The sequence below is a fragment of the Oryzias melastigma genome, unplaced genomic scaffold (genome assembly GCF_002922805.2).
Source record: "Oryzias melastigma strain HK-1 unplaced genomic scaffold, ASM292280v2 sc00205, whole genome shotgun sequence".
In the NCBI taxonomy this organism is placed as follows: Eukaryota; Metazoa; Chordata; class Actinopteri; order Beloniformes; family Adrianichthyidae; genus Oryzias; species Oryzias melastigma.
In genome coordinates, this window is record NW_023416881.1 from 317,400 (window position 1) to 328,957 (window position 11,558).

General features: G+C 41.8%; 1 protein-coding gene across 1 annotated transcript; it reads left to right on the forward strand.

Annotated features, from left to right (window-relative positions):
- The first annotated feature begins 7,622 nt into the window (after positions 1-7,622).
- Positions 7,623-11,089, forward strand: LOC112141099 (transmembrane protein 74). Its single transcript, XM_024264156.2, has 2 exons — positions 7,623-7,794; positions 8,307-11,089. Exon 2 carries the CDS (start codon positions 8,374-8,376, stop codon positions 9,217-9,219), a length of 846 nt encoding a protein of 281 aa, XP_024119924.1. The 5' UTR covers positions 7,623-7,794; positions 8,307-8,373; the 3' UTR covers positions 9,220-11,089.
- The last annotated feature ends 469 nt before the right edge of the window (positions 11,090-11,558 follow it).

The window sequence follows — 11,558 nt, forward strand, 5'->3', positions numbered from 1 at the left end:
TGGAGGATGCTGAAGACAGGCTTAGATGGAGGAAACTGATTTGCTGTGGCGACCCCTGAAGGGAAAAGCCGAAAGGAAAAGAAGAAGAGAACCAAGTAGAAACCACCTACAAACCCAGAAATAACTAACATAGAAAAGAGCCACATAAACAATGACCCAAGGAACCGTGGTCAGCTCTGGAGTCACATGTGGCTCTTTTACCCCATCCTTTATGGATCTCTGGTTAACGAACAATTTTAAATTTTTGATTTTTTTAAAATAAAGTAACTCAAACTTTATTCAATTCATTCACTGATAGTTAAAAGTCAAGCTAAGACATTTTGACAATTTTTTGCGAAACATGTATCACAAAGGTCAGTAAGCACAACCTTGATTAAGAGATTCTAAAGTTGATTTTCTGTTAAACAATTTCAGGGACTTTGGATGCACCTTGTGGTTTGAAAATTACTGTATTAGTCACCTAATTAACTCTGATCTGATTTTAATTTGTCACATTAAAAATTTCTGGCTGATTTGTACCACCGACTGTAAAATAAACTTTTTTTTTTTTTTAAATCACTGCTGAGATTACAATTCTTACTACTTTATTTACTGCATTGGCATGATACCATTTGGTACTTTTATTTTGAAAGAAAGTTATATGAACCTCTGTCAAAAGCCATAAACTATTTCATATGTTTATACAAAAAAAAAACTGTATATTTGTGTTCATCATTATAGTAACAATAACTTGAATACAAACCAGGGTTATTTTCTCAAAGGGTAAAATAATCCTTTGTGGCTCCTGCTGGATTGTGGTCGGTGAGAAATCAATCAGACTGGCTCAGTAAATGTTGAAGGTGCAGAGATCCTGCCTCATTGGATTTTGATAAAAGCTAAGAAAATAACTTGCAGCACACAAAAGTCTCAACATCAGACCTCAACTGTTCAGGACAGTGAACACTCCTTTGAAGACAATTACATTCTCATTCTGGACAGAAATGACAGATGGTTTCAAAGAAGAGAGGAACACACTGGGTGCCACTCTTCATGTGTGGGTTGTCCTCCAATCTGTGATAACATTATATAAAATTAAAACCATTTAACTTTCTAATGTATGCTTTTTTGATTCCTTTCATCATTACTCATTCCTAAATCTTACTCATGCGTCTTCAGTCTTCACCCTTCTCAACTTCTGTTCTAAAACGGTGACCCAAAATATCTTGAAATGTTGTGGCTTCTCTGTCTATAACCTTGAAACTTCACCATTCCACTTCCTTCACCGCGCCACTCTCTTTCTCAGACGTCATCTGCAAACATCATTGTCCGTGGAGACTCCTGTCTCACTTCATCCGTCAGTCCGTCCATCACTTCAGCAAACACGAAGGCCTTCAAAGCCGATTATTGATGGAGACCTGCCTTCACCGTGAACTCTTCTGTCACACCCACAGCACAGCTCATCACTGTCTTCCAGCTGGCACAAAGGACTAATGACAAAGGAACTTAAAGAATGACCAAAGCATAAAGAACATACACTGATATGGGTGATGACTAAAGCTGCTGGGAATGAACTAAGCCCAACTGTGCATAAACATAAAGGAAGTCTCAGAGAATTCCTGCAAAAAAAAAAAAAGAAATGAAACCTCTTTGAACCAGAATTACAAACACTTTGTTATCATCCTTGCCAGTGTTGATCCTGTCCACCTCGTATTTTGTCATTTTACTGTCACCAATGATCATGTGTTTGTTTTATGTTCATTTTATCTCTTTCAAATGCACGGCTTAATTTTTCAGTATTTATCAAATTACATTTTTAAGCATCCTATGTTCACCATCTGCCTCTTACCAAACACGGAGAATGTATATCATGTAAACAATTCTGAGAATGATTCCTGATCTTTTCTGCTTAACTTTTACTCCTTTACAACAAACAAATAAAAAAAAGACGTTTTATAAAAGGTCTGTAAAAGGGAACACCTAAACAACTCAATGTTACTCCAAGTTAATCACATTTCTGTGTAATCAACCTGTCCAATTATGAGGCAACACTGACTGACAGTCCACTTCACTTGTTTTTGTGGAAGTGGATCAGACGACAGGAGGAAATAATGGGTGATCAGTAAGACACCTCCAATAAAGGAGTGACTTCTGCAAGTGGTGACCACAGACAACTTCTCTGTCATTATTTATTCTGATGTTTTGGTGACTTTATTAATGTCGACAGTGTTGTCACTGCAACAGTACAATGAGAAGGCATCTACAACCCACATAAATGGCCCAGGTAGTGGAACTCATCCAGGACGGGACATGCAAGCTGTGACTCGACGAGGTTTGTTGTGTCTGTCAGGGTAGTGTCCAGAGCATGGAGACACTTCAAGGAGACAGTACATCAGGAGATGTGTAGGAGACTGTATGAGGGTAACAACCCTGCATAAAGACCACTACCTCCTCCTTTGTGCAAGAAGAAACGGGAGCACTGCCAGAGGCCTGCAAAATGACCTCCAGCAGACCACAAATGTACATGTGTAGTTAGAAAAGACTCCATGAGGGTGGTATGAGGGCCCGACGTCCACAGGTGGGGGTTGTGCTTACTTAAGACTTTTGGCATTTGCTAGAGAATACCAAGACTGGCAAACTTGCCCCTGGCACTTTGTTCTTGTACACAGATGAAAGCAGGTTCTCACTGAGCTCATGTAGACTTAACAGAGTGTGGAGATGCCATGGAGAATGTTTTGCTGGTCGAAACATTGTCCAACATTACCAGTTCGGCAGTGGTTTGGGATGGCATTTCTTTGGAGGACTGTGCAGCTCTCTCTGTGCTCACCAGAGGTAGTCTGACTGCTTTTAGGTATGGAGATGTGATTCGGAGACCTCTTTTGAGACCATATGCTGGTGTGATTGGCTCTGGGTTTCTCCTAATGCAAGACAATGCTAGACTTCATGTGGCTACAGTGTGTCAGCAGTTTCTGCTAAGCGAAGGTATTGATGTAGTGAACTGGCCTTTCACTGGTCATTTCCCAGACAATTGAGCACATCTGGGAAATCATGTCTCGGTCCATCCACCAACTCCTGGACAGCCTGTGGTGCAACCTGGCCTTGGCGGATGCTTTGGTCCAGGTGTGGGAGGAGATCTCCCAGGAGACCATCCACGCCTCACCAGAAGCAAACCCAAGTGTTGCAGGGAAATCATACAAGCACGTGAAGGCCACACACTACGGAAGCCGAAAACGGCCTGCCTTACATTTTTTTTTTGATCATTTTCTCGTGATAACGAAATAATGTGTCGTCATCACGAGAAAACAAAGTTTGTTTTCTCGTGATAACGGGATAATCAAGAACGGAGAATGAAGCGTCTCCCTCCATCTCTCAGAGACACAGACTTCACCTGATTGAAAACACTTTACAAAAGTTGTTTTTAGTCTATTTTTTATTTATTAGTGGATCTATGCTCTTTAAACGTCTTAATTCAGTCTCATGCACCAGCCACTCCCTTAATTTCCCCAAAAACCCCAAACAAACATCGATAGATAGACAGAGAGCTGCAGAGCGTGTCTGCATGGTGAGTTCACTGAGATCCGGACATCAGCAGCAAAACAAAGCAGTTTATCAGAGAGAAAGTTGAATATCAGCAATGATCCATATATAATCGATTAATTAAATAGTGTCATTTTTTTTCTGAAAAACTGCTTTGTTTCCCCGAGGTTGTATAAAAATGACAAAACCATAGTAGCAGATTGAGTTGGGCTGAGTGGCTCTTTTGGTCTGCTAATGTCCGGAGTTCATTGAACACATCATGCGGAGATTCTTGTCTGCGCTGTGATCTGTGGGAAATAAGGGATGAGGGCTGGTGGATAAGACGGATTGAAGGCGTTTGAGGAGTGTAGACTCACTAATAAAATAATAAAAGAAAATAGACTAAAAACAACTTTTCTGGAGTGTCCTTCTGCTGTTTTTCTTGTTAACCACAAAATAAATAGACTTAAAGCTGAAGTTTTTGCTTCTCTGTGCGGGAAAGGGAGTGCGGGACTCTTCCTTCTTCATTATTAATTATCTCGTTATCACGAGAAAACAAACTTGGTTTTCTCGAGAAAACGAGATAATATGTCGTTATCACGAGAAAACGATCCAAAAAAAAAAAGTAAGGCAGGCCGTTTTCGGCTTCCGAAACACACACTACTGATTCACTACTGATTATGCTTTTATGCCCAAGTCCTGCCATACTTCATAACGTCCTGCCAAGTTTTGTCCTGTTCTGTCAAGCTGCCATGGCTTCCGAGTTTCCCCAAATTTCAGGTCCTTGTCCACCCTTTCATCTCATTTATCACCTCCAACAAAATTCTTGATATTCATTTTAAGGAAAACAAGTTGACTTTTAAACTGCACTCAAACTAAGAAGTACACAAATTCAGCTTCTCTTTGAGCCATAATTATTATTTTTGTTTTTTAATCTCCTAGAATGTAATTAGAAATGATGGCTGCATGGTGTAGTGGTTAACATTCTTGCCTCCCAGCTTAGTTTGAATCCTGGCGGTGTGGAGTTTGCATCTTCTCCCTGGGCTTGCAGGCACTCTTTCTTCCTGACACGGTTCATAAACATGCTTTGTAGGTTAATTGGTGACTGAATCGTCCCTTGAGTGTAAATGTGAAGGCAGTTTTAGAAGGTGGATAATTAAAAGTGAGCCATGGAGGGCCTAGTTTGGAAATTCATGCAGTAGGCTTTCCCAGTAGCCAGTTTTACATGAAGTATTGCAGTCACTGCAGGTGTTCCATTTGACATAATTCCACTTTTTAAGCATTAGACAGTGATGGATTACTATGGATGACTTCAGCAAAGCTGCTGTGATGATTGCCCCAAGTCTACCATCAATTGCAAATGCATTTTTCTGAAATACTTTATCTTGAAGGAATATCTGAAAACGCTGTTTTCTTCCTATTTCATCTATGCAGCAACTTCAGTTCAAAGGCCATCTAACAGCTAATCTCTCTGCAGGGATTGGAATGGATTTTGGGGCAATGGGTGGGGGGGTGTCTAGTTTCCCTTCTTCAACACTCTCAAGATGCAAGATTAAGGTCAGAAGGAGCTGAATTGCTGAGCTTTCTCTCCATGCAGGAGCAGCCTGCATGCTGCACACTTCCTGCAGCTCTCTATATTTACTGCACAGTCTCCTGCAGCTGCTGCCTCAGCTGAAGGTGAGGGGAATTCAGCCACTCCTCCATTCACTACTCCCCTTCATCACTCGCTCTCTCACATATTCATGCTCGTCCAAGCTCTCTTACTGTTTGGTTTGGACGGGAGCTTCTTTTTTCCTTTTTCCTCTCCAGCATCTTTCTTCCTGACGCTGCTTCAGAACACGCTGTGCTGTAACCGTGCTTTTTTAACTCAGTGCAGGGGAAGCGTGCCCATGCTGGGAAACACTTAGAGATTAAATAGCTTTCAGAGGCTTGACTTGCCAGTCACCCCTCGTCTTTCAAGCCTGGTGTCCTTGCCAGCAGGAAAAGTGGTGCACTGTTGCAGATAGATAGCATCTGATAGTTGGCTGTTGCAGCCTCCCAGGCGAGAGCGCGGTCAGATTTCAGCTTCCTCTCTCTGCCTCTCTGCTTGGAATGGTCTAAAAATGTCAACATACTGAAAAAACAGAATATTAGACTCCATCTGACAGTGATGCAGGAGGTCCACAAGAGTCCCCCGAACATGTGCCTTTAAATTAACAGCAATGATAAGCAGAATAAACCTTTACCACTGAATGTCTCTTCCGGTTTGTGCATCCCTCTATCATCCCTTTCTGCTCCCTTCACTCATCTTTTAAATGGAGTCGCATTGGGAGTGGAGCCAAAGTAATTCACCCGGCCACCAGGACTCCAGGAAGAATAGAAACCATATTTATAGCAGCCTTCTGTCCATGCTTAGTAAGGTGGACCAGTCAGCAAACAAGAGTTCAGTTTTATGTGGGGTTATGCTACATTCTTTTTAAATAAGTCAGTGTTTTGTTTGCTGTCTTTATTGTTTGTTTTACATATTTGACTATGTGCTGACTCTTGGTACAAAACTTGTGATGAAGAATTATGAGGAGAGTTACGGATCAGATGACCTATTAGACCTCTAGATTAAACATGGATTAGGATGGCTTTGGCTGAGTGACCACTAATCTTCTGAGAGGCCACAGGAGAGCAGATGGTGTTGGATACATGCAGTTTAACAATGATATTTGCATTGCACAGCTGGAAGCTTGTCAGAGCACATGGTTGCATCCAAAAAGGAAGGACACTGCTGTTGGTGAAGCTATAGGAGCCTGAATTAGGAATTGGGTGTATTACATGTGTGAAAGTCAAGGCCCGGGGCCGGGTCCAGCCCTCCGGGTAATTTAATCCGACCCTCCAGATTATATAATTTTATTGTTATTACTGTAATTGCCCGATGTTATATTGTGCTTATTTCTAACTTGTATAATTTTGACAAAATATATTTTTATGGAGTGTAAAATATTAAGTTCATTACGGTTTAATTTGATTTATTCTGGAATAATATTCCTGCCTTTTTATTATTCATAATTTTGATAAAAAGTTACCGTTTTTAAAACTTGGCATTCTGCTAGACTATTTTGGCCCTATATATATATATATTTAGGCTATTTTGGAGTTCAGAGAATATTTCAGCAACATGCTAGCTGTTTTGGCTAATTAAGGCTTTTCTTTTAGAGTTTTTTAGGCTGTTTTGGGGTTAGGCTAATATTAACAGGGAAGCTGTTTCAGCTAACGTAAGATCTTTTTCAGTTTTTTAGGATATTTTGAAGTTTAGCTATCTTTTCAGCCACATACTAGCTGTTTTTTCCCAGTTTTTAGACTATTTTGGAGTTCAGAGAATATTTCAGCAACAGGCTAGCTGTTTTTGCTAACTTAAGCTCTTTTTCAGTGTTTCAGGATATTTTCAAGTTTAGCTATCTTTTCAGCTACACGCTAGCTGTTTTTTCCCAGTTTTTTAGGCTAATTTGGCATCTAGCTAATATTATATCTATCAACGTCAGTGTTTTCAGCTATCAGCTTCGGTGTGTTCAGTTATCAGCTTCAGCGTTTTTAGCTATAAATTTCAGCATCTTCAGTTATCAGCACTAGCATCTTCAGCGGGAAAATTCAGCTAACAGCATTCACACTAGCATTGTCGCAGGTCATGCTGAATATCTGGTTCATATTGTGTTAAAAAGTTACAGTTTTAAAGTTTAAAAAAATAGTTTTAGAGTATTCAATAAATGTTTATCCTGTTCCCCCGTGACATAAAGTTTGTTTTGGATTCTGGCCCCTTGTGTGATTGATTTTGACACCCCTGGCGTATTAGCTAATGGAGCATAACTGGAATCTTTTCATTTATGTTTCTGCTGCATTGCTAATTTTTTATAGCTTTTTTCTGCTGTTTGACCCACTGACCTCACACCCTGCAGATGTTTAGCCTAGATCTGCTGCAGCACTGCTTCAGCTCAGCTGTTTCTGCTGGAAATGCACTAATCAATCAATAAATCGATAAGTCAATCAGTTAAAGAGTCGGGTCTGAGAGTTTCCATCGGCTCGCCCCTTCAATCCTCCCTCGTGCGTGTGTGGACTGGCAGATCTGAATCGCGGCGCTCCTTTCAGCACTGTGCGTGTGGGAGGGACTTGGAGGCAAAGCTGCCCTCGGTCGGTGCAGTCTGCCACCACAGACAGCATCGTGCGTGCGGGGCTGAACGCACGCATAGCTCCTTCTTCTCTCCGCAGGCTCTGCCTCTGATCTCCTTCCGTCAAGTGTCGCTGCTGAAGAGAAGTCAAACGGCATGCTGAAATAGCGCGGTGAGTTTTTTCCTTTTTTCAGCCACTCGAGGAGGTATTATGTCGGGGATTATACCATTTATAAACCCGGACGTGCATGAGTGCAGCCTCTGGAAGAGGAGCTTATCATATCTGCCGGATTCTGATACAATGTAAGGGCTGGTCCCAAATCTATATGGATTGTGTCCATAACGCAAGTGTGTCATGAGTGGGAGAAGCCTTACTCATGAATATGTTAACTCAATAGCCCGATTTTATAAATGAGGTGTTGTCCGTTTGAGAGCAAACGTGCATCTTGACCTCGGTTTAAACGTGAAATGTTTTCCTAATTGGATCTGCAGGCTAATCACTGATCTATTTAAGCTGCTTTCAAAAAGAATCCAGGGATTTATCCGGAGTAACTTTAAACTGGGTGCGTTTTTACGCAATTTGAGAATTTACGCACACACTTGCAAAATATGAATGCAGAAACCCAGTTTTGGAAATAGTACTGATATTAATATGATTGAACTTCGAGTTGTGTTTTCTTGTAGGGATGCTGTGGAGTGACAACATCGTGGGAGGAAGGCACAGTGTGAACCAGAGGGAGGTGGAACATAAATGGCTTCTCCGGAGCGCATTGCCCCCATCGACAGAGGCAAAGAGCCCGAAACTCCCGATGCCCTTGACCGGGTTTCCGCCCCAGCGCCAGCCCGCAGGTCAAGGGGATCAACAGGAGGAGCGTTCCCGCGGGAGGGCAGCTGCAGCCCTGCTGCCCGCAGCAGCCAGAGCCGCTGCCTTTCAGCACCAAGGACAGCGCCGCGCAGGGCGGCCGCGGACGGGAAACGCTGCACCCTCGAGGGGGAGAAAGTGCGAGTTTGTTGCGACAGGGAATTAGAGACATCTTTCACCTTCATTGATGAGAACGTGAACTTGCGCCTGGCCAGTCCAGAGAGCAGCTGCAAAAGTACTCACAGGCCCGCGCGCAATGGCGAGCCTTTCTCTGAGACTTTCCCGGAGTTTTCCTTCATGTCCGAGGATGATCTTTCCTTCGGAGAAGGCTCCGGGAGCTCCATAGACTACGGCTTTATCAGTGCAGTCACGTTCTTGGTGACTGGGATCTCCTTGGTGATCATCTCCTACGCGGTGCCTCGGGACGTGGAGGTGGACCGAGACAGCGTCTCTGCCAGGGAGATGGAGAAGCTGGAGATGGAGAGTGCCCGGATAGGCGCCCACCTGGATCGATGCGTCATCGCGGGGCTCTGCCTGCTCACGCTGGGCGGCGTTGTGCTCTCCACGCTGCTAATGATCTCCATGTGGAAGGGGGAGATGTACAGAAGGAAAGTAATCGCTTACTCCAAGCGGTCAGCAAAACTGTACGGCTCCATCAGCCTGAAAACCAGATCAAGCCCGAGTCACTCCTCTGCGCACCTGTCTGTGGAGGAGATGGAGGAAACGGTCGCGTAAAGCCTGTAGCCTAACCTAAAGCTGCATCCACTAACAAACATTCATCCCATTTCTCTTTACATTGTTGCCAAATTGCATCATACTCGAAGGAACATAAAATCCAACAAAATGCAAACAGTTAAAATAGCTTTTTGTGACTGGACCAAAGAAGTCTTACCCACAATGCAATTTTTCATAGCCTCTATTCATTATTGAGGGTATCCATATTTAATGTGAAAGTTTCAAGAGCAGAGCTGCACACAGACACGTTTCAGGAACAGGAGTAGGTCCCCAGGGCTGCAGAGTGGGAGTAAGTATGCCTCCAGTGCCGTCTAGCTGCTGTGACTGGAGAAGGGTGGGATCAACTCATGGTCCACATGCTAATATTCAGTGACAAGTCCTCCTGAGAGCAGTGCTTATAGGTAAGCCAGGCATCTGAGACAAAGCCCCACAAGAATAAAACATTTTCAAACACGTAGTAACTCATATTTTACATTATTTAAGCCCTTTTTTTTCTCTCCTTGTCATCACTCTTTGCCCTTGGAGCCTTACATCTCTCAGCACACACAGATGTCATTAACTAGATATATTTTTTTTAGCATAACAGGGTGCTGGACGTTTGCAACCAAAGTGCCTGTGACCCTTTTAGTTTGATCAGTCTGCTTTTTCTTCCCCAGATTTGAAGATTTGCTTAATAGCAGATAATCACAAATGAGTTGCTTTTCTCGCAAAACTTTTAGCTGACACAAGTTCAAAGAGCCAATTATCTCTCAAATTTAAGATAATTCTTCAATAGACAGATAATCCCTAGGTTTACTGTTCTCTAAAAGCTTGCCTCTATAGGTATTCTCGTCCTGTATTTGGGTTTTTAAGTGTCTTATTTCCCTCCAAGTTCTCCAAACATAAGTCAAAGCCCAGCATAGATATTTGTTCAGGGTTGTATCAAATTTGCAGTAGCAAAAGTAATCAAAATTAATCACATTTTGCTTCAAGACTATCTGACCTTCAAAGCCAAACTCACTTTACATGTTGCATTTTGACAAATAAAACCATCCATGGTGACTGCTTATTCTTACGAAACATTGGAATCTGTCTGCGTCATATGAGCTTTCCACTATTCTCCTTTGCTCCCACTTGCAGATGGTTTACGTTGGAGGTTTGGTGAAGGATCAAAACATATAAATGGTGCTTTTATCATTTAAAAATGTTGTGCTTCTGTTTGAGACTGTTTTTATGAGGCTTTTTTATGATGTTTCTCCTCAATCTGGATGGCTTTAATCAAACATTACCTACAGAGAATGAAAGAAAATCCTCACATTTTCCTGAAAGTCTTTTTTTATGTGTGAGGTTCATAAATGATGCATGAGCCTCGGTATTTCAGTCATATTTGTGAGCATTCAGCCAAATGTTCCTTCTGCGAGAAGAGTGCTAATGATTCTAATGCAGTGTCTCTGTTACCTTGGTTTCCGGATTTCTCAGGCTTTGTGACCCTGTTTCAAGGCTTATGTTGAAAACGACATGAGTCAGCCTCTGTTAATGAGGCGTGTAGGCTGACTGCTCGAGGTCTCGTTGTTGCTGTGCTTTCCTTCTTTTGCGGCGCTTCAATGTAAACATTGTCACAGTACATCGGTGCTTTATGATTGCCAGCCAGCACACGCAACAGAAGAGAAGGGAAGAGTCACGGCATGCAAAGACGAGTCAGAGGGAGTCTGTTTCTGTGCCTGCAGCAGTGAATTAATATAACTTTATGTTTCTGTAGCTTTTTATTTTACTTTTGTCTTTCTTTTTTGGTCAGTGGAGCTGAAAAGTGTGTGTCCATCTCAGTAAAACAGCTGTTTAAACTGCAAAAATGCAGAAAGTGGCAAAATTTAAATAAAAAGAACAAGTGAAATGAAGCAGTGTTGTCTTTTCCTCTTTGCAGACACCTTAAACCAGGGGTCTGCAACCGTTGACACTAAAATACCCATTTGGGCCAGTTCCTCACAGACCAGAACCCATAAAGAGCTGCAAAGCCCCACTTAATAGAATCAAATATACACTGCATTTAAGTTTTGAGACCAATAAGTCATGTATTTATGAGCTGTAGCATTTAATATTTATTATATTAAGCTATTGACATTGTTATGTGACATTTCTAATTTCCTTTACTTTTAAAAGTTGAATATAAACGTTCATTTAAAAAAAAATTCTTCCCTGTGTCAAACAAGATCATCCTGCTGCAACAAATAATCAAATTACAGATGTGAAAACCAAAGTCAAAGATTGTATTTTGTATCATGATGTCTATTTTGTTTTTTGTTTTTTTAGTATTCTCTATAAACATGAAAACAATGGCCTAGGATGAATATATATATATACAC

Bases quoted from the DNA above. Each gene is read 5' to 3' on its own strand.
- LOC112141099 (XM_024264156.2), top strand. From the start codon at position 8,374: ATGGCTTCTCCGGAGCGCATTGCCCCCATCGACAGAGGCAAAGAGCCC.